The sequence below is a fragment of the Lissotriton helveticus genome, chromosome 11, assembly GCF_964261635.1.
Source record: "Lissotriton helveticus chromosome 11, aLisHel1.1, whole genome shotgun sequence".
Classification (NCBI taxonomy): Eukaryota; Metazoa; Chordata; class Amphibia; order Caudata; family Salamandridae; genus Lissotriton; species Lissotriton helveticus.
This window is the reverse complement of record NC_136072.1, coordinates 56884821-56908928: the sequence shown is the minus strand read 5'-3', so window position 1 is coordinate 56908928 and position 24108 is coordinate 56884821. Positions and strand designations below refer to the sequence as shown.

The following is a 24108-nucleotide window of genomic DNA, read 5'->3' as shown; positions in this document are numbered from 1 at the left end:
TGGTGAAACCTAAGGCTACCAAGCTTCTTTCTCCACCCCCTTCGACCGTACCACAGAAGCCTAGAGCCAACTAAAGGCCTCCCACCATACGCATTTGGCTCAATTTGAGAAAGTGTTGCAGGCAATCTTAGGCACCAATACTAACCGTGGGCAGAGAACTCCGCTCTGTTGGCGGAGCTTGCAGATTTTTGCATACTCTGTGTTCCGCTGAGAACGCAACATTTATGCAAAACTCCGACTCCGCAGCGGATTTCAGCCCCAGAACCTCCCCGCCTCCACCCCCTCAATAAATATTTTTAAATAAAAACTAAAAATTAAGGTAAATTAAACACACTTCCCTTCATCGCGGCATCTCCGTGATGCCCTCCTCCTCCTCGCCGTGGTCCTGTAGAATCTTCTACGTCAGAAGTACGTAGTGGGTAGGACTGTGCACGCACATGCAGTCCTACCCACGACTTACGTCTGACTTAGAAGATTCTGCAAGACCACGGCGAGGAGGAGGGCAGCCCGGAGAACGCCATGAATAGGTAAGTGTATTTAATTTACCTTCATTTTTTAATTTTAATTGTATTTTAACCCCTTGTGCGCGGCTGCGATTCTGCGCCTCTGCAGCAGTTTTATTGAGTGGGCGGGTTCATGACGGCCCCCAGCCGTCATCAGCACATGCCCACCGTGATGCATGACGGCCGGGGGCCGTCATCAACATTGAAGGGGTTACAAATATTTATTAAGGAGGGTGGCGGCATGAAGTGGAGCAGAGTGGAGCGGAGCTCCACTGAGTTTTTGCACAACTCCATGGAGCTCTGCGTAGAGCAACTACACCAGCTCCGCCCAGGCTTAACCGAGAAATCACCGGAGACTAGGATCAAAAGAGTCTCCCTTGAGGTGAACTTGCTCAGGGATGACCTCCGCAAGCTACCAGACCTAGTAAATGAGAAGGAATCTTCTTTGACCACCCGGGGCCCACGGTGCAGGACTTGCAGGTTAGATTGAAGGTGCTCATTGCAGAGGTGACTTTGCTACACCACAGAGTGGAGAACCCTGAAGGGTGCTCAAGGTGCAATAATATCCTCCTGCTGGGTTTGCCAGAGGAATCAGAGGGCACCAATGTGGAACTCTTTGTTGAAACCAGGCTGATCGACATGGTGTTGGTGGGCAGGGTCACTACGTTTATCTCGGTGGAGAGAGCACTTCGTATACCTTGGAGCCCGTCCATCCTGGGAGCTCCAAAAATGAACTATTATTGCTCACCAGCAAAATTTCCGAGACCGTGATCTGGTGCTCAAACAGTTTTGCACGAGAAGATCTTGGAAACTTAAGAGCACTATGATAACTGCGTATCCTGACTTTACTGTGGAGGTACGACAGCTGCAAAGCTCCTTTCTCAAAGTCAAGTAACTCCTTTTGGAACTGAACTTGAAGTATGCCTTCCTGTTTCCCATTCAAAGTTGTGTGTTGTGGATGGGGAGATACCGCCTATTTTCTCTTCACCGACAGGTGTCTCGTCATGACTTCAAAGATCTGTCTCATGTTGCTCTTGAGGAGGCCAATCCTGCAGACTGGTTGACAACCTGCCGATGCAGAAAAAGGCCCACCAAGACCTGTCCTACATGAGACCAGGTGGCCGAAAAACAGTCTAAAGCAGTGAGGGGGGTCTCTCTACACAGCTTGAATCCATTCACTTTGTTACAGACTCACCAACCGTCAGATACTGGCTCAGAATCAGGGGACTCTGGATCATCTTTCGCTGTTATTCACCATGGTCCGAAAGTCACATCACGTCATGCAGATGACCTGTAATTCATACTCGTGGGAGCATGGTGGGTGAGCTGGGGTGACTTGATTCTCTGGCCTTTGTCACATATTGCTGAGGTGACCCCTTGGACACTAGAATGTCTGGGGGGTAAGTTTCCCCAAACCGAGCATAAGTCACGCACCTGATGAACCAGTGCTAGGCAATGTACTATGCCTGGCCCGCTCCCACTGGAGCATGCCACAGCGACATCATTGTGTTGCAGGCATTTGAACTGTTTGGGGGGTTTTGGCAAGGAGCCGACAGGTGCGCAGGCCAGGGATAGGGGAGTTGTTTCTCAGAATTGTTTGATTTTTCTTTATTTTCTGGCTGGTTGGCTGTGTGGCCGAAGTGGCCGAGGATCTGGGGGTGGGTTGGGGAAGATGGGGGTCTTTGCGGATTCTCTGATAAACAGTATGTGAATAGGGCTCCCACCTACAATACATTAACCTGGAACATTTGTGGTGTAGTGACCCCTGCCAGGAGGCATAGAATTATGCCTATCTATGGTGCAGGCATATCTACTTCATCTCTAGGAGACACACCTGCCCACAGGGAGCTGGATAAGGTTAATGGGATCTGGAGTTGGCAGGCATATGGAGCTGGATAGTAGTGTGCTACTCGCCGAAAAGCACTTCAACGCCTCGTCAGGGGTGGTAAGCGATATGTAAATGCAATTACAATTATAACATTGTAGCTGCCTGCGATTTGGGGGCTTGGTTTTGTGGGCATGTATTCTTGTCTCCTTCGCTAATAACAATAATAATAAAATGCATAACTGAAAGGCTTGTTATTGAAGAATATCACACATAAAATAGCCCCATCAGTGAGAGATTTATTTTTATTTTTTTATTTAACTTTTTAATTCAACGTGACAGACATATTTAACTTTTATTTTTCTCTTTTTCTGACAAATAGGTGGAAACAATACATAGCCTTAGCACAGCTTGTCAAGGCGAGACTTACTGGGTTTGCTGATGCTTGTTTTTGTTTTTCCTGCCGGTTCATTTTTTAGAAAAAGAAAATGAAAACCTTGATTTATAAAGCTATACTCTGACAATGTGTTTGAGACTAAAATGAACAACAAAATACAAATATATATAAAATTAAAAGATGTTGCAGGTCAACCCAGCGTAAAATGTAAGTATTATAAATACCATAACAATGGCTGGCCATGGGGGGAACATCCTTTTCAACGAAACCCCAACAACGCGGTACCATTACAACGCAGGTTTTAGAACGAAAGTCGTTACAACGACTTTTGCTGGAGGGCGCTCTAGGATAGGGAATAGTTTAATTTACTATCCAACACCTTCCCTACTATCCACGGGGACTGGAGTTGGAATAGTAAATTAAACTATTCACTATCCAGCGCCCCCAACGTAAGTCGTTGTAACGACTTGCGTTGAAAAACCTGCGTTGTAACGGTACGCGTGGTAATACCACGCGTTGTACCGTCATACATCCAGCCATGGTTATCCAGACCTGACCAGGGGCTAAATCTTACACACCAGACACTGCCATTTGAAATACAATGCTACCTGACTAATACATATGTCAATGTACATTTGTCAGCCAACACAATATGTAAATATTTTTGTTATTTAAAGTCATACAAATGAACATTCACAATATATCCCATAATTCAGGCTTGTGAAAAGCTTGATATGAGCCGATCACTTTGTAAAACCTATGGCCTATGTATTTTAATATGCGTTTAATGCAAAAGAAATAGCCAATTTGCAAACTAAAAAATGCACAGCAATTGTTGTTTTAACAGACCAGAGCTTCCGATCACAATCGGTTGGAGCAAATAATGCTATAATCCACAGATTCAGTGATTAATCATAACAGGATTTCCCCCTATAGAAGTGAATGGAAGCAAGAACACATGGTTAGAACGTCAACTAATTGAAACTAATTAATGAAAAGGTGCCAGGATCTTTCAGGAGAAAACATTTGAGAAAACCTGGACGAGCTGATACAGGAGGCACAGACAAGTATTGGCCTCACTGTTGTCTAAACTTCTCGTTTTGAGGTGCCAATCCTCATAACAAGGCTATGTTTACTAAATAGTGCAGAAAATGTGCAATTGTACAATAGAATATAAAATGGTTCTGGAGCATCAGAAATGCTTGTAACTTAGCAGGCCTATTAGGACTTCAGTAATGTAGAGACTGGGATGGCCCCAATGATGAAGCATGTCACCGTGGGGCAACCCCGGAGAGTGAGGGGACTCTAGAAAGAACGTTTTCTTTCTTCTTTGGCTCTACCTGATTACTTTGGTCAGTAGCCACAACACAAGCTAGGTCTCGGAACCCAATATTTTGGGCTCCTACTTTCATGTCATGTCCTAGGAGGGCGACCTAGTCTTCAGTTCCTCCTTCTCCCCCTTTGTTTTACAAGCTAAAGGGTGGGGTCATAAAATAAGACTTAAAGAAGGTCTTTTCTGAAACCCTCCCAAAACTGCCTCCCTTGAATCTTATCTGTAGAGCTCCTTATGTAATTGGGCACAAACAGCCACAAATTGCAACATATCTTTAAAGCATTGTGCTCTCGTCAAAAAGGATAGTTTTTTTAATGGTTTGGACATTTGACAAAGTGATGGGAAGATAGAAAAGAAATTCTATAAAACAATAACACGTCAATAGAATTACTTTCTTTTCAGTAAACCTTACAAATATTTATACTGTATTTTAATATAATGGTGGTCTGATTAGAGGGAGCCTCTTTAGAAAGTTTAAACGTCCTTGGATGAAGAAAACCCTCAATACAGTTTATGCAGTATAATATATACTTTTGCCAACTGAGGTTCCTGTCTAGCGGGGTATGGCACAGGTCTTATATGGGTGTGGCTGTAATGTACTTCTAAAAATGGGGCTCATGTTGACTTCTTTCACTCCATCAGGGAGCTGGAATGTGAAGGTGCGGATGAGGCTGGCAAAGACGATGAAGAGCACAGTTCTGGCCAGCAGTTCCCCCAAACACACGCGGTGTCCTGCAAAAAGAACACAGAGGTAAGATCACTTGTTATAATCAAAGAGTCAAGTCAAGCCGATAAAACTTTATTCGGACGCATTATGGCCATAAAAGTGCATTTACACAGGCGGTAACCAATGCAAATAAATATTATAAACAAAGAGCAAAGCTACCTACATCTGCAATTGTTAATACTAGGTTTAAGAGATCATTAGAACATTTTTAAAAACATTTCTTCATTCCAGCCAACAATCCTAATTCGTTGCTATGGGCAATCAAAGAGTCATTGCTACAATTAAGCAATATGTTAATGACTGTCAGACCAGTACTCCATGACCTGCAGCCTGTCCAGAGTATTTTCCAAGTGCTCTGTGTACTTTGTTTGCAAAGGCTAGCTAAGATCAGTGGTGGGTGGCATGGTGGGCGCGGGGTGAGTAGCGCGGGGGGGACTTGGGGTGCGTAATATAAAAAAACATACCTTGTCCCCGGGTCCTGCGTCTCTGCTCCTGCTCGGCTCGTTTTGGCTCGAGGAAGAGGACTCACAACCAGGACCCACTGACCAATCAAAGTGGGTCACAATGCAGCGTTGAGATTGGTAGGCACCCAGGTTCCCCTGACCAATCACAACACTGCAATGCAGCATTGTAATTGGTCTGAGATTCCTGGTTTAACACTCAGCCAGGGAATGGGGCATGTTCTCCACGCAGGCTGTAATGCAGCATGCATGGAGAGCAGGAAAAGTGTACATTACTGTTTTGGGAGGCCCGAGAGGGCCGGCCTAACAGTCATGTACACTTATGAGTGGGCAAACCACTCCTCCCCTGCTATTATCATTTTATGTTTCGTTCTTTGCACTGCTTAAAAGCAGTGGAGCGACGCTCCTCCATCATAGCAGAGGAGCTGCCATTGGCTAAGACTTGCTTGAATCACTTTCCTTTCTAAGAGTACTTAGGTTGGAACAGTCAAGAATTACACCTTGAGATGGTGAAGATTTGCGGGTCCGATATAATAGGGCACAAGAATGATCAGACGTAAGGTAACATTAATGAACTTTCTAGAGGATATCCTCTTGGATAATTGTCCGCCATCCAGGGTTTGTGTTCTGAGAGGAAGATCAGGACCCATACCTACAGTGAGGAACAAAGCTAAGAGTGATATTAGCCTCAAGAACTTTCAGTACAACAATTAGAAGATGTTTGCTGGATGTAACAGGGGCTTAGAGTACTTGTCTAAGGGCATAGTGTAAACAAATCCTACATTAATTTTCCCTCGCGGTCGTCTCTCTAAATCCCTCCCAGTCGGCCCCACCGCTCTTACTTGCAGCGGCCGCAGCTGTTACCTGGTCCCCTGCACCTGGTTTATTTCATATATGTGTACTTGCCAATATATATTCTGTGTGCCTTAACCTTATTAATGTAAAGTGAAGTACCAAATTACTGAGGTGTATTCACTGTAGAAACTAGAGATGTATATAACTGCGTGTTCTAATGTTTAGTTTAAGGTGAAGAGATCTAGTTCTCATTCACATTCACCCTTGTGTTTTAAGATTCACTGAATTTATTGAAAGTGTATTGCATATGTAATCATGAATTTGTTTATTCACGCTTGCATTTATTCTACCATTTTACAGGCACATATAATCATGTATTGGAAGTGTACACTGAAAACGATTAAACAAAGTTAGCTTGACTTAACCTTTATTTCTTAACATGAAAGTTATTTTTCCTTATTCTGCATGTCTTTTTATTTGCAGGTGCATTTTCGTGATTTCATATCTAGAGAAAGGAGTATTGTGTATTAAAGCTAGTGAGGGCTGTGAAGATAAATCTTGGCAAGAACAGGACAATTGAACAAGCAGAAAAAGCCTTCTATTCATCATGTGCCAGGAACAAGGATGCTCAAGGTTAACTTTTTTCTTTCAGTTTTTTTTTTATTCTTTCTTTCTTTCTAAAAGGCAAGCCGATTGGCTTCAGTAAGTGTCTGTTAGCAAGAAGTTTTATTTTTAATAAAATGATGTGTATAACATAGTTACTTATAGGGGGTTTAAGCCAGACTCATCCCAAAGTCTGTGGTTGTCTCACATTTTTTGCCCACCCAGCATACATGAATGGGCAGTGAGTGACTTCACTATGAGCTACTGACTGCTGCCCTTTCACAGGAGTACATCCACATGAAAGTATAAAGTAACAACGCGGTCTTTACACCGCGATATGTTTACAATCCAGTCATTACGACTTGCGCTAGAGGCGCTGGACTTAGGAATAGTATGATTTACTATTCCAACTCCAGCCTACGTAACAGTAGGGAAGGTGTTGAATTGTAAATCATACTGTTCCTTGATGTATAACTCCATCCAGTGCAAGTGGTTGTAACGACTTGCGTTGTAATGGCCACATTGTAAACGTATCGCGATGTAAGGACCGCATTGTAATGGATGTCTCCTCATCCACATACCAGGTAGCTCCCTTTAGTGCCAGGGAGTACTATGGTAATGTGTGCCCTTTTGAGACCATAAAACATTTCTGCCTTTAGCCAAAAAAAATGTATATTGATGAGGCCTTAGTAGCTTTCAGTACAATGAAGTTATGCAAAACCATCAAAAAAGAAAAACAAGAACTGCTAAAATATTGGTTGGCGAAGTTTGATCGATTGACTTTGCCAATGGTTGTTATACTTGAATACATTTCGTTTTACTGACATTTGCCTGTCCATTCAGAGATGGGGTAGCTGGTTTAGCTGTTAAAGATGATGGATCATAGTGCAAAATGATGTCAATTTAGCGCAGAAACCCAAGAGGTTGTGGCAGTCAGATATCTAGGTTCTCTGGAATAAAGTTCTAGGGGCAGATGTAGCAAGCATTTTTGAGTTCACAAAAGGGCAAATTTGCAGAATCTGCCCGTTTGCGAACGCAAAATATGCTTTTCTGATGCAGCAAACCCAATTTAGCGATTTGGTAGCCTGTTACCGAATCGCATAATGGGTTTGCAATTCGGTATTAGGAAGGGGAGTGTTTAGGGCGTCCCTTCCTATTACCGAATTGCATCTGTATGTATGAATGTTTTGTGGCCGCAATTGAGGTCGCAAAACAGTCACATTTTACCACCTACTTCAAGTAGGTGGCAACCCATTCGCAAATGGGAAGGGGTCCCCAAGGGACCCCTTCTCCTTTGTGAATGTTTGTAAAACTATTTTTAAGAGCAGGCATTGGTCCCATGGGCCACTGCCTGCTCTTAAAAAATTAAATGAAAACTTTTCATTTTTCGTTTTTGTAAAGCGTCTCGTTTTCCTTTAAGGAAAACGGGCTGTTTTACAAAAAAAAAAAGATTGCTTTATTGAATAGCAATCACGGACATGGTGGTCTGCTGATCTCAGCAGGCCACCATCCCTGTGATTTTTGTGATTCCTAGGGGGGTCGCAAATTGTGACCTACTGTTGTATTCTCGTGCTTGTATATGCTTACTCCGCCGCATGCACTGGAATGTGGAATCCTATGCCTAGGCATTCCTGTGATTCCAGTGCAGCGGTTGGCGTGGGCTCAACAGGTGATCTTATCAGCTTCCCAATAAATCTCCTATTAATACCATTTCCTGTGGAGACTACTCATTCTTATCCAGGATACTTCACTGGCGACTTGGTGGAAACGGACCTACGCGACTGAATGAGCCCACAGCCCCGGTACCCCTGGACCAAGATTACCGTTGACATCGTCGTATGCTGAAAATCCTCCATCAGCTTAGCGGAGCGCTCGTCATGAACTCATGGACACTTTACTGAAAATCCCGCTCTTCTCTGAGCAAGCGGTGAGACTAATTTCAATTTTATCCTCTTTTGATAACTAAACGCTCGACTTCTCTGTGCGCGAGTTAGCGCATGCGCACTGTCACGCGCTCAGAACACTAATCTCTGCGCGAGGAAACAGAGCTCCGCATTCCAGCCTGGCAGCGTCAGCACAAGCAAGCTGCGTCAACACGGGGACATTGTTGGGCTGATTAGACATTCGCCTTTGTGACGTCACAAAGCCCTTCTTCAAGGAAATTCTAATTTTAATCCTACAAAAGACTAGAAATATGTCACAATGAGTCTCTCTCTCTAAAAATTTTTTTTTTTCTTATTCAAGAACTGCTGCCACAGTCGTTTGTGACATCACTGTCTCTAGTTACCAAAACACATTATATTACCATATAAATAATATTTCACCATTTCTATTCATTTTCCATAATTCAGTACCGGCATTCATGGAGGGTTTCAATGCTCCTCCTCCATTTTTGGCGAGTCCTGGTGAACCACCCTTAGAATGGAAACAGTGGCGTGAAGGTTTTGAAGCATATCTAGAAGCCATTGGGGGTGAGAATTATACCGACAAACGCAAACTCGCCATCCTTAAACATTCACTTGGCGCAGAAGGAAGACAGGTTCTTTCTCATCTTCCTCCCCTGACTTTGGACAATTCCTCCGAAGAAGAAGCCGACGTTTATGAAAATGCAATTATGCAGCTTGATAGACAGTTTATCAAAAAGGTCAATGAAGTCGTGGCACGTCATAAATTTCTCAGTAGACAACAACTTCCCATTGAACCAATTGATTCATTTGTCAAGGATTTAAGGATTTTGGCTGCCAAGTGCAACTATCAACAATTCCATGATCAAATGGTAAGAGACCAACTTGTACATAACGTTTCTGATGTGAAACTCCAAGAGAAATTGCTCGATGCAAAAGATTTATCACTCTCTAAGGCACTTGACATTGCACACCGATTTGAAGATATGAAATTAGGCATCAAAGAATTATCCGAAAAAAAGCCTAAAGAATCTTCTTTGGAAAAACCCAATATCTCTGTTGTTCAAAATGTCAAGAAAAATCCATCTGAATCTCCTTCCAACAAACCGATGTTTCCTTCTACCTCACATCAAAATTTCAGAAAAGAGGTGGTTTGTTTCAAATGTGGTGTTCCAGGCCACGTGGCAACAGACAAGAGATGTCCCGCCATAGGACAATTTTGCAACTACTGTAAGTCTAGAGGTCATTTCGCAAGAATGTGCAAAAGTCGCAACAGATCAAAATATTCTAATCCTAATTCTAGACGTCCCAGATTCTCGGAGGTCCAACCGGTGGACATTGATGACGACGAATACGATGATGTTTGCACCATCTACGAAGTTGGAGAAGAAAAAAAGGACTCACCTGTCTGCATGCTCCAAATTGGATCCAAATCTATAAAAGTCATGGCAGACTCTGGTGCTAAGTACACCTTAATTGGGGATGATGTGTTGTTAAAAGAATTTCCAGATGTCATATCTTTATTTCCCTCTGACATAAAATTAAGGGGATATGGTAAAAAACCCATTGAGGTATTTGGGTACTTTCCCTCCACTTTGTCATTTAAGGGCAAATCAATACATGCTAAAGTATATGTTGCCAAAGATGGGTCATGCTTATTGGGTTGGCCACAACAAAGAGAATTGATGATGAAATTAGATCCCAATCATCCTGATCAAGTTTTGGGATATTCTGATTTCATTAATTCTGTTGATGTAACCTCTGACGACAAATGGGAAACTTTTTTTCCGCAGGTCTTTTCCCCCAATTTGGGTTTGCTTAAAAATTTTAAACACAAAATCATACTTAAACATAATGCCATTCCCAAGGTACACAAAGTACGCAACATACCTTTAGCCTTACGAGAATCTGTTAAAGAAGAACTTCAGAGATTATGCGATTTAAATGTAATCGAGGAAATCGAATCCTCTGAGTGGCTTTCGCCTGTAGTCGTTGCCCACAAACGCAATGGGAAAATTCGTCTTTGTGTGGATATGCGCGATTTAAATTCCAATGTGTGGGTTGATAGACATCCTCTACCCAATATTGGAGAGATGTTCTCTAAACTTAAGGATGCATCTATCTTCACCACATTGGATTTATCTAACGCATACCATCAGATAGCTCTTCATGATGATAGTAAGCATCTGACTTCGTTCATAACCACTGAGGGTGCATACAGATATAAAAGGATGCCCTTCGGGTTAGTGTCCGCATCCTCAGTGTTTCAGCGAGTAATGCACAACATGTTTAAGAATGTCTCTAATGTATTATATTTTCAGGACGACATTTTGGTTTTCGGCAAGGACGAATGTGAACATTCTGAAATTTAGTTTAAAGTCCTGTCCATTTTACAAGACAATGGTCTTACCCTGACCAAGGAAAAGTGCAAATTTGGAAAAAACTCTGTAGATTATCTGGGCCATTCCATCAGTAAAGAGGGCATCTCTCCCAAACTTAGTTTAATTAAGGCTATAGAAAATGCACCTGAACCTGTCAACAAGGATCAGCTCAGATCCTTTCTCGGCTTAGCCGAGTATTATGCCAGGTTCATCCCTGCTTTCTCTGATAAAACTTCTCACTTACGTAGATTGATGAAAAACCAACAACAATTTATTTGGGATGACAATTGCAAATGTCAATTTAATTTTATCAAAAAATGTATTATTTCTGCTCCCGCCTTATCCCCGTTTGACACCAATTGTAAATCATTTATTGTCACAGATGCAAGCAACGTTGGCATTGGGGCGGTTCTGATGCAGAAGCAAAACGGTGGTCTGGTCACAATTGCTTTTGCATCAAGACCGTTACGGGGTGCTGAAACGAAATATTCCACTCTTGAAAAAGAAGCATTAGCTTGCTGGTGGGGAATTGAGTACTTTCGCAGATATGTATACGGCACAGATTTTGTTGTACGCTCTGACCATCGTCCTCTTGTAGATCTTTTTACGACCAAAGGATGTAGTAAAGCCACTTCCAGAATTGCAAGATGGCAGTACAAGTTACAAGATTTTCATTTCTCTGTTGAATATATTCCCGGTGCAAAGAATGTTCTTGCTGACTTTCTTTCTAGATTACCTGTAGAAGATGATAATCATGTTGCTCCTGATGATGATCCTGACAAAGTGGTATCAATTTGCGAAGTCTCCAATGGGTGCATCCGTGAAGATGATTGGGTTTTGGCTTGTGGTAATGATCGTGATTACTTAGATGTCCTGTCGTTTGTCAAAAATGGTTGGCCTTCCAAGAACAGTTTATCCCCCAATGTCTTACCGTACTTCCATGTAGCTCAAGAATTATCCATCCAGGGTGAACTTTTATTGAGGGGTTTGCTTTTGGTTGTGCCGCACAGTTTGAGGAACACCATTCTAGACATGGCACATGAGGGTCACCCGGGCATGTCCAGCATGAAGAGGAGAATAAGGAGTGAATTTTGGTGGCCTGGGGTCGACAGGTTGATTGAGGAAAAAGTAAGATCTTGCGTTGAATGTTGTGTGAGTGATAAATCACAGAAACCCATAAAATATCAACATGATTCTGTCTCGAGACCTTCAAAACCCTGGGAATGCGTTTCGGTAGATATTGCTGGTCCGATGTCTTTAGGTCATAGTCCGGTTTATGCTATAGTGTTAATAGACCAGTTCTCCAGTTGGCCAGAGGTGAAATTTGTACCCCATGTATCTTCTAGGGTAGTTATCGATTTTTTAAAATCAGTCTTTGAAAAAGAAAGTTTCCCTACTTCCATCCTATCTGATAATGGCACACAGTTCACCTCTGTAGAGATGAAAACTTTTTGCAGCAACCATGGTATATTACACAAACGTTCTTCAGTATATTATCCTCAAGGTAACGGCATGGTAGAAAGGTGGATCAGGGTGCTCAAGGAGGGTTTACAACTTGCTGTATGCAATGGTGAGAATTTCTACGAGGCTGTTAAGAAACTTTTGTGGAGTTATCGGAATACTCCTAAGTCCGATGGTGATCTGTCTCCTTTTGAAAAAATGAGGGGGAGGAAGGGTGTATGTAACTTAAGCCAACCCTGGATGTGGGATCTAGTAGATGGTAAACGTGTCAGACGCTGTGCTCCGGTGGTGTCTGCAATTTCCAACAATCCATGCAAGGTTGGTGATTGGGTACGTGTGAGAAAGTCTGGTTTTCTTAGATCTGGTGTATCACATTTCTCTGACCCGTTATTAGTAGTTAGAGTAGGTAGGCAAGTTGTGGAGTTGTCTGACGGAAATGTTTGGAGCCTCTCCAAGGTTGTCAGAGTTCCGTCTCACCTTAGTAGTTCCCTCCCTCCAAATCAACCAGGGACCTCATTTTCTTTTTCCAGTTCATGTCACCGTCCTGCTTTCTCTCATCCTCATCTGCCAGTTCCCACTCACACCCGTGGTATGAGTTTTCCCCGTCTGAGGAGACCTCCTGCTTGGCACAAAGACTACAATGTTGGTGTATGATTTTCTATCATCAAACTGTTACGTAATTTCTTTCATTAATAGCTAGTCATCAAACTGTTATCTAATTTTCTTTCATTGTTTGCTTGTATGAATTTTATGTTGTGGTTAATTCTTTTCTTTTCTAGATAGGAGGATGTGTTGTATTCTCGTGCTTGTATATGCTTACTCCGCCGCATGCACTGGAATGTGGAATCCTATGCCTAGGCATTCCTGTGATTCCAGTGCAGCGGTTGGCGTGGGCTCAACAGGTGATCTTATCAGCTTCCCAATAAATCTCCTATTAATACCATTTCCTGTGGAGACTACTCATTCTTATCGAGGATACTTCACCTACCTCATTAATATTCATGAGGTAGGTCATTCGCGACCCCTTAGAAATCGCAAAAGGTGTACTATACACCTTCATACATTGCATTTTGCTCATTCTTGAATGCAAATCCTTGTGATTCGCAATTAGGGAATAGCAAAATGCAATCTATATACATCTGGCCCCTAATGATTTAGTTGCTAATTATGTATATCATTGTGAACACTTATGATGCAGGCGATAACAAAGGCCATTAAAGGATGCCTGCGTATGATACATTTTGACAGGCCATCTTTAATCCTGGTGAAGGCTTACCTGCAGAAAAGGGTAAGAAGGCCTCACTGGTCACAAAGTTGCCCTCTTTATCAAGGAAATGGCCCGGATTGAACTGATGAGGTTTCTCCCAGTAATTAGGGTCGTACAGAGCTGAGGACAGATTACATATAACCATGGTTCCCTGCAAGGAACAACAACAGAGCACTGGTTAGCAGCCACATGGTACTCACATTTCATATGACCTATTCAAACTTACCTAAAGTAAATGGTCTTCTTTACATGTACCCCAAGTATAGATTTGTAAAAAAAACACTAATTACATTCCAATCCCCTTTTCTCTATATAAAATAGCCTCAGCTCCAAGATCCTCTTTTTAATCCTAATCGTATCTGCTTCTAGTTTAGTTTCCATTCTTAATCTTTTGAGTGCCCATGTCAAAGAATGCAATAACCTTACATTATGTTTATGTCATGAAGCATGAAACTGTAACAAATACTTTTTGGGAATTACACTTTGGTGTATTTACTATGGGTCAGATTTACGACTTCTGGCGCATCTCTGCTAATCAGCAGAGGTGTGCCAGAAGCGTTGCGACGCATCTGCCCACCCGTGCGCCACCACTGATGCCCCGCATTTACAATGTGGCGCACCGTGGTGTTTGGATGGGCAGATGCGTGACACATCCCCGGCGGAAATGCGGCGCATTGCTGGAGTATTGTATATATTTTTTGTAGATATTTTGTGCAACATTAGTCCTGATGATGGTCTTGGTGTGATTTATACAGTAAAGACCGAAACGTCGACGCCCAGGCACCGTTTTGGGTTAGGAATCACCAACAACAGGATTTGTTAAAAAGAAAATGATGGACTAAGCTGACTGTGCTTACAGTAGCATTCTATGTATATATATGGTTTATACATAGTGTACCAACGGTGTAACACACTACTGAGAATATATTGAATGTAGAAGTGTCTTTTGTGTTGCCTGTTTTATATAACAGTTGAATTAAATATATTGATTCCAGATATGATATAAAGTTCATAAACGAAAATACCACGTTTTCTGATGTTCTTTTTAATTACTGTACATATATATGACCTGTGACAAAAAGATTCAACAAGAGAAAATAATACCTCAAGGCGCAATTTTTCTATTAATTTACATTACCCAGTTCCTTGGGGAGTATTGGGTTGCCCTCTTCTAGTAATTGTATTGGCGCAGACAAGTTCTGCAAGGGCCCCTTTTTTGGAAAGTGGTTTCATAATTATTTAGGTTTGTCTGCTTGCACTTTTTTCTAAATTTATATGTTTCTCACAAATTATGTGCTTGTAAAACATTGTTAATATTCGTGTATGTTTTATGTATAGGAGTAGGATTTTGTAATTAGTATTGTATTTCACTGTGTGCTTGTACACGACTTTTGAATATTTAAACTGTAAATGTCAGAACATGAGACTCTCACTTATAGCGATGAATACATTGCTAAAATAGCAGGCGGACCGTCCCTACTGGGACCTCAGAATACCACAAGCACACATAACATACAACAGACCACAATTCGCAACAATTTAGAAAGATTGCGGAAGAAACTAATTAGAACAGAGTTACACGCAAAATTTCTCACAGACTGTTTAAACAATAACATCATCCCTATTGGGTTGCAGGTACGGAATATTCCGGCAATATTTACTGAGGACGAGGACTTTAAGTTGGGTTTTAGCTTTGTGTCCAACAAGTGCTCGCGCAGTTGGATGGTGCTAGGAATTGAAACTGCGTTTAAGCATATCGATAAACTCAAACAAGAAATAGCAGATTTGGAAAAACCAGTTAGGGAAGACCAAACTGTTACTGATGCTGAGGAGTTCCTAAAGAAGTTAGAGACACAGATAGCTGATTTCTTAAAAAACAACATTCTGAAGAAAACTGAGAAGTTACAAAAAGATTTAAAGTATTATTCAAAGGAACGCACTTATCCCTATCTTAAGAAATAATTTTTCCAACAAGGTCAAACACATTGGGCTCCTAAACAACTAACATTTTCTGACACAGCGTCGTCAAATTCAGATGATAGTACTAACCGAGCAGGAGGTTCCAACCAAGGCTTTAACAGAGGACAAGGCCGTGGCCATTTTTTAGGGAGGGGTCAGACTCCACCACGGGGACGAACACGGGGAGGACGCAGGGGTCAATACAGGAATCAATATACCCCGGGCTTCCGACAAACAAGAAACAATTATTACGAGTGGTAAGAGATATGGAAACACCTGTAGCAGATGAGGTTGAGAATCCTATGCTGGAGGTTGTGCCTATTTTTAATCTCTCTAGTCATGAGCTTACAAGACAAGAATTAGAACTCCTGAGCTATGGTTTGTCGTATGTACCCACCAATAGGAATGACCATTTTACAACGCAGATGGAAGTACACAGGTTTTTCCGTACGTTGCGTTTGAAACATTTCTTTAATAAGACTACGACCCTTAATGACTCCCACAATGTGACGGGTTTACGGTGTCCATCTACGTTTTACCCTTCCAATAACTTAATGCCCAAAGAGCTGTTAACGTTCGAGAATACAGTTCTGGTTGAGCTGGACCAACTTTTCAATGATAAGAGGAAGTTTGTAAAGTATAACTTCAGTAAGGAACAACATGAGATATTAAATGCATTATCTAAGCGTGATGACATTTATATTAAACCCGCTGACAAAGGGGGCAGTATAATAGTACAGGATAAGGCAGACTATGAGAGGGAGGCTTTACGCCAACTGAACAATGACCTACATTATACCAAACTGAGAGGAGATCCCACAGAATTGATAAGGAAAGAAATACTTGCAACAAGTAAAGAGGGCCTGGAGGGGATGTGGTTAAGCCAGAAAGAATTTGATTACCTTAATAAGAAGGAGTTTACAATTCCGGCATTCTACATACTCCCCAAAATTCACAAGAACGCAGAGCACCCCCCCGGAAGACCCATTGTGGCGGGGTGTGGGTCGATATTACAACCCTTGGCGGAGTATGTAGACTACTTTATTAAACCCTTTGTGCCATTGACTAAATCTTATACTAAAGATAGCATTAGTGTAATAAATGCCCTGGAAGGAATGCCATTTGATCCAGACAAAAATATTCTAGTCACCATGGATATTGAGAGTTTATACTCTAATATCCCTCAAAACGAGGCTTTAAAAGTTCTCGAGAAAGTGTTAGAAACCCAGACCCGTCCCACACAAGTACCAGTGGAATTTGTCATTAAATGTGCTAAAATAGCCCTTGAGCGTAACTACTTCCCATTTAAGGAGGACTTCTATGGCCAACGTAAAGGAGTGGCAATGGGGGCAATTTTTGCCCCGGACATAGCGAACCTGTACGTGGCAGATTTTGAGGATAAGATCATTCACAACAATAACCCCTTTGAGACACATATCAAACGGTACCTAAGGTATATTGACGATGTTTGTCTGATTTGGGAAGGCTCTGAAGATCATTTACTATCATTCCATGCATGGCTCAATGAACAAAATAATAACTTGCAATTTACTATTGAGCATAGCAATCACTGTATAAATTTTCTGGATCTACAAGTAATCAATGACAATGGTAGTTTAGTGGTTAATTTATACACGAAACCTACATCTCGCAACACTTTGCTGAAATATTCAAGTCATCACCCCAGGAATTTAAGGGATAACCTCCCTTTTGGCCAATTTTTAAGAATTAAACGTAATTGCACTAGAAAAGAGGATTATTTTAGAGAGGCTAAAATCCTCCAATTGAAACTAGGTGCTAGAGAATATCCGCATAGAATGGTCAAACGGGCTCTTAAACGGGCCTGGTATTATGATCGGACAGCACTTTTGGACGAGAATAAAGCAAAGGATAAAGCTGAAAACACAATAGCGTGTGTCACTACTTTTGGAACAGAGTCAACTCAAATTAAAAAGATTATATCCAAGAACTGGCACTTAGTACAGAAAGTGGAACCACAATTGAGTTTTCCCCGTTTTGCTTTTAAGAGAGGCAGGCATTTACGGGATCATTTGGTTAAAACATACAGAGAACCATGTATGAATACTATACAGAATCAATGGGGATTGGCACCTATTGTGGGACACTATCCTTGTGGACAATGTACTGTATGCGACACCACTACAATGACTAAATCCTGTATTCTGAATGGTAAACAAGTGATGCTACAACATCATTCAAACTGTATGACAAAGAATGTCATTTACTGCATTGAGTGTCCATGTGGTCTGATGTATATTGGTAAAACCACACAGGAAATAAAAAAGAGAATATCACAACACCAATCACGAATCAGATGCAAGGTACTGACAGCACCTTTAGTAGACCATTACATCCAGAACTTGCATGGTCCCAAAGATATGAAGTGGTTTGTACTGGAAGTGGTTAAGGGCTCAAAAAGAAGGACCAATGTGGATCGTCTGCTGACATTAAAAGAGAACAAATGGATATGGACAAGTAGAACAGTTGAGCATGGATTAAATCAATATGTGGAATGGCACAGTCTGGCAACTCTTTGATTGTTCCCTGTAATGTTGTGTGCATTGAGCACCAATGAATATGATGTGTCTGGTATACAGTCTATAAATAGTGGTCTTCTATGGGTTCCCCTTAGGTGAGGAACGCCTGCATTTAGCTTGTTAGTGCTGGGTTAGAATGGCATTATTATGAAACTATGATGAGAGAAATGTGAGAGAGTTTTTAATTAATCGTTGTATAGGTTTTGGTGTGTTAATTTAGTAATTCTGAGTATGTTGTTCGTGTATATTTGCATGACTCTATATGTTATATAGGGACGTTTTCGGAGTAGATCAACCATTCCAATATGGCCACGGCAGTGTTTACCGATTTTGGGGTCTTATGCGCATGTGCACACTCCACGGGAATAGTGTTATTCAACCTCACGCGTTTGTTAGCAGACGCGAACTGAAAGTGACGAGGATAGGTCCCGTCGATGGCGATGCATACGAGTAAGTAGAAACGCTGTTTTTAAGGCTTTAGAAGACGTTAAGATAAAACGATACAGGATTCTGATGGCGGACCCCCTTGCTTGTGTCTTCTAGATAATACGTTATGTACATGGAGTTAAACTGCGGACTCGCATTGTTTTTTGATATCCTCTCAGATTTAAATAGAGGTAAGCAGTGGACTGATGTCGATGTCATATATGTAGAATAGGTATGGTTTGTAGTTACACTGATTGGCCGTTTTATGTCTCTGCACCTACTTCAGGGCGATAGTTGGACTTGACTTACATTTGTGGAGAAGCCAGAGTGAGATCTGGAAAATTCGGAGTAAATATATTTTCTCAGTGAGTATTATGCCGTGTGGTGGTGGTTGCTATATATTCAGTCACACTGGGTGTGGTGATGGTTTAATGTCAGCAGACGATGAAGTATATTGGACATTTGGATGTGGTTGTATAGTTACTGATTGTACATATTGTATATATTTTTTGTAGATATTTTGTGCAACATTAGTCCTGATGATGGTCTTGGTGTGATTTATACAGTAAAGACCGAAACGTCGACGCCCAGGCACCGTTTTGGGTTAGGAATCACCAACAACAGGATTTGTTAAAAAGAAAATGATGGACTAAGCTGACTGTGCTTACAGTAGCATTCTATGTATATATATGGTTTATACATAGTGTACCAACGGTGTAACACACTACTAAGAATATATTGAATGTAGTAGTGTCTTTTGTGTTGCCTGTTTTATATAACAGTTGAATTAAATATATTGATTCCAGATATGATATAAAGTTCATAAACGAAAATACCACGTTTTCTGATGTTCTTTTTAATTACTGTACATATATATGACCTGTGACAAAAAGATTAAACAAGAGAAAATAATACCTCAAGGCGCAATTTTTCTATTAATTTGCTGGAGTTGCATCGCAAGCGCGACGCAGCTCCAGCAAGGCTCGGGGATGCCCTATTGCTAACTTGCTTCAAGCAGGCGCAGGGTTTTGACGCAGCATGGCCCTAAAAGTGACTGAGTGAAATCTTGTAGATTTCACTCAGACACTTTTAGGAGACGTTCCTGCACAGGAACGCCTAGCCCTGTGCAGGAATGCCTTCTTGTGGCGCAGGGTTTTACAACGTGACGCATCTCCCAGATGCGTCACGTTGTAAGTACCCCACACCATGGCGCTGGATTTGCACCACCGCTGCGTCACAAAAGTGACGCAACGGTGGCATAAAAGAGGTGCAAGGGGCTTGTAAATCTGCCCCATGTTTCTAGAGTTAAGGTAAAAAAGGTGCGTAAACTAGAGTAGAATTTAAACCCTTGGAAAAGCCAAACACTTAGGAAACTCCAAGACAGCCTGCCGGTTTTTTCCTCACTCAAAGTTCATAATCAACGAGACCTCCAACAAAAAATTATTCTTCCAACGGCCATCAACCTCCCTTTATTTTTGTAGCTATAAATGGGATGCACAGCCAGGTTTACACTAGTACACAGCAACACTCGGTGCACATGATGCATGCGCAGACAGTGCTTCCCTTTACAAAAAGCATTGACAACTCTAATAGGTCTAGCTTTCACATTGAAATGCAGGTAAACACAAGCACTCATAAATATCGTTGTCATGCGTTGCATGCACAAATGCAGTTAGGATTGCTTTCTGGATAGAATGCATATTGGATATAATGGCAGAATGCAATACAGTGTGTTTAGTAAGTGTAGTTTTGAGCTGTAAAATAGACCATCATGCATTTCAATGTAAGCACTTCCTGCAAGGCGGAATGATGCATCAAATAGCCAATATCATAATGCAAGACAGTGATACCTAAACACACAAAAGGTGATGAGAGGAATGCTGGTAGTTTGTTTAACCCCTGGCAATCCTTTGAGGTAGCAACCTAACCCATCGTTCTTTTGCTCACCATGCCACCTCAGTTTGGACCCAGCCACATGCAAATCAGCCTTGACCCTGCTCCTCATGGGAAAAGTCCAACCTGAACTGCCACGCCTGGTCGAAACTGAGCCTAGGACTAATTTCACGATAATAAGGGATCATCAGCCAGGTATAGATTGGTTCCTGTGGCACAATGAACACACAACCCACATCTGGGCACACCCTTGCCACTAAGGGCGGCACTTCAAACACACAAAAGAGGATGGGAGAAATGCTTACAATTTGTCTAAACACTGGCAATCGCTAAGGATAGCAACCCAACCCATCGTTCTTTTGCTCACCATGCCGTCTCAGTTTGGACCAGCCATGTGAAAATCAGACTTGTCCCTGCTCCTCATGGGAACACTCCAGCCTGAACTGCCAGGCCAGGTCCTCACCAAACCAAAACACAAGCAACCTAGGAATCGTTTCACACTAATAATGGCTCATCAACCTGCTGTACTTTGCTTCCTGTGGCATATTGAAAACAGAACCTACGTCTGGGCATACCCTTGCCACAAAGGACAGTGCACCAAATACACAAAAGATGATGGTAGAAATGCAATCAATTTGTCTAACTTTTGTGTTTTTGATGTACTACCCTAAGTGGCCATGGGTATGCCCAGACTGTGCCACTTGAAGTAAGTTACACCCAACTGAAGAGTCCCAATCAGGGCAAAACTGGTCTTGAGTTGCTTGAGTACTGTTTCGGAGAGGGCCTGGCTTTGCAGATCGGGCTGGACTGTTACTAATGGAGCACGGTCAAGCCTAATTTGCATATACCCTGATCTGATATGAGGTGACATGGTGAGCAAAAGAAGGATGAGTTGGAATGCTACCCCAAGCAATTACCAGTCGTTAGTCTTATTGGAATCATCATCCCATCACCTTTTGTGTGTTTGATGAATCACCATAAGTGGCCATGGAGAAGCGTGGCTCAGTGGTTAGAGGCGGCAGACCCGAAAGCTGAGATCGACCGTGGACCAGGGTTCGATTCCCCGCCTCGGCGGGTCTCGGGCTCAAAAATTCCACGGACTCGATAATTCTCGCTCTGGTGCCTACTCGAATCACGGGGTCACACTCTGCAACTCTGGGCAATAGCTTGCTTAATCTCCACTACGGCCCCTCGCGGCGGGATGCCTGGCTTTCACCTTGTGGACACCCTGCCGGGGTTTCTCACAGGGGAATACCAGGACGGGTTCCCTAAGCAAGCGCCAGGATGCCCTTTGGGTGACAGGTTTGCGCTATATAAGTACACCTACATTTACATTTACATTTACATTTACATATGCCCTGATGTGGGTCCTTTGCTCACTGTACCACTCAGGCAAGTCAATACCCCCCAGTGTAGGATGTTTGTTCACAACAGTAACCTCCATGTATTGTGGCCGAAAATCTGAAAAACAAAGGTTATGGATTGGTGTATGGTGCATTTTTGGACAAGTAAATGTGCTAAAAAGCGATTTGGTTGTGGGTAAGAGGTTGGCTTGAGGTGAAGGTAGGCCTGTGAAAAGCATGGTCCTTCTAATTCCATGCCAGGGTTGTTCGCATCTTGGTGATTGGCTTCATAATGTAAGTTGAACACTATACAACAGTGTTAGGATTTGCCATTATAATGCAGATAATTCTATTAATTTTTGATGTGTCAGCTGTATGCTTTCAGCTGTTGTGGATCAAGTACCATGGTCAATATTGTCCTGTGTATTGATATAGGCTCCGGACACATTTATCTCCAAAAGACAGTGTTGTTCTCTATTGTGTGTTCTGAAATAACTGAGTGTGCAGTCTGTAGGAAATAGCCCATTACTCAAAACACTGTAGCATTTTTTTGTTTCACCATTCAAGTTGCATTGTTTTAGTCTACCCACACGCAAACCTTAATTGGCCGCAGCAACATCGCTTGACATCAATAGATGAAAAAAGAGTAAAGAATTAAAGAGACAGAGTGGGCTTTGGGTCAGCCCTCTTTAATCAAATGCTTTCATGTATTTCAGATGTTTTCCAATTGCTTGAATGGGCTTTCAGTCAAGTCTCATTTTGTGGATGACTAAACTGTGTAACAGCTATTGTGTCTGCTAGAGACGGCATACTTTCAGACGGTGATGGGGAACTGTTCGAGCTGTGAAGTAGCATCTTGATGGACACCACACTCAGGGCATGGTTAGGCACTCTTGCCACCTAGACCTCACTGCTTTTCAATGCTCATGGTCACCTAGAGTGGTGTTCAGCGAGCCATGTGGAGTGTCGGGCATGAGGGTCAGTGGTGGGATTGTGGAATTTAGTGCTTGGCTAAGCAGCCAGTTTCGGTTTCTTTGTGTTCCAAACTGATGCTCTGACTTTCAGAAAAGGGCATGCAGAAGCCTAACAGATCACCCATTTTAATGAATGTTGGTCTCTCCATAAAATGCTTAAAAAACTCCTGAATCCTAGTTAAAGTTGAGTTTTTTCCTAAGATATCAGTACCTGTTTGAATCATATATAAAGACCCATTAACTAGTGACGATGCATCACAACTCATTAGTTCCCTTATTTTTCATCTCATTCTTTGTCTTTGCATGCACTACTAGCTCTGCGAGACTGCTGTAGTAAGTATGGGAGGGAAGCAGCGCCCAATCTCCACCCATATTTTTCATTGGCTTGTGTCATTGTCTTTCGTAAATGCTGCCTTTGGATTCATTAACAGGCTTGTTAGTCCCTCTTTAGTACGGCCTTGTCTTCATTTGTACCCTCCCATGGCGACTTGCCCTTTTACTTCAGCTGTTTCACTGGATCTGTTATTTAGTCTGTAAGCACAATTTACTTTATTGAGTTTCTCTTACTGCAGGCCCGGAAATGCGCTGCTTCAGCTGCAATGGCTTGTGTTTCTTTGTGCAGCATGGTCGCCCCGGTAACAAGGGCACCTGATTTCAATCACTTTAACCCGCATTATCTTGTGTCTGTTACCACCACCACCAATGCCACTACCATCAATACTACTGCCACCAATACCACCACCTCCACCACCGCCACCAATACCACCACTAATACCACTAATACCAATACGACCACTAATACCACCACCACCACCAATAACACCACCACCAATACCACCACCAATACCCCCACCAATACCACCACCACCAATACCACCACCAATGCCACTGCACTCAACACCACCACCATCACCAATACCACCACAATATCACCAATACCACCATCAATACCACCACCATCAATACCACCGCCACCAATACCACCACCAATACCACTACCACTAGTACCACTAATACCACCAATACCACCACCACCAATACCACCACCGCCAATACCAGTTGCAACACCACTAATACCACCACCACCAATACCAATATCACCACCACCACCAATAACACCACCACCAATAGCACCACCACCAATACCTCCACCACCACCACCAATACCACCACCACCAATACCACTACTACCACCACCACCAATACCACCACCACCAATACCACCAACACCACCCCCACCACCAATTCCAATACCACCACCGTCACCAATACCATCACAATCAATACCACCACCACCA

The 24108-nt window shown here is 42.3% G+C and overlaps 1 protein-coding gene across 1 annotated transcript in view; it reads right to left on the bottom strand.

Annotated features, from left to right (window-relative positions):
* Window positions 1-4202: 4202 nt before the first annotated feature.
* LOC144790677 (cytochrome P450 2J2-like) overlaps window positions 4203-24108 on the bottom strand; it is a 133622-nt gene continuing 113716 nt past the window's right edge. Inside the window, exons 8-9 of the mRNA XM_078665402.1 lie at window positions 13667-13808; window positions 4203-4790 (exon numbers count right to left, since the gene is read on the bottom strand). Of these exons, the coding sequence (XP_078521528.1) occupies window positions 4612-4790; window positions 13667-13808 (321 nt within the window). The 3' untranslated portion in view covers window positions 4203-4611. The remainder of the gene's footprint in view (window positions 4791-13666; window positions 13809-24108) is intronic.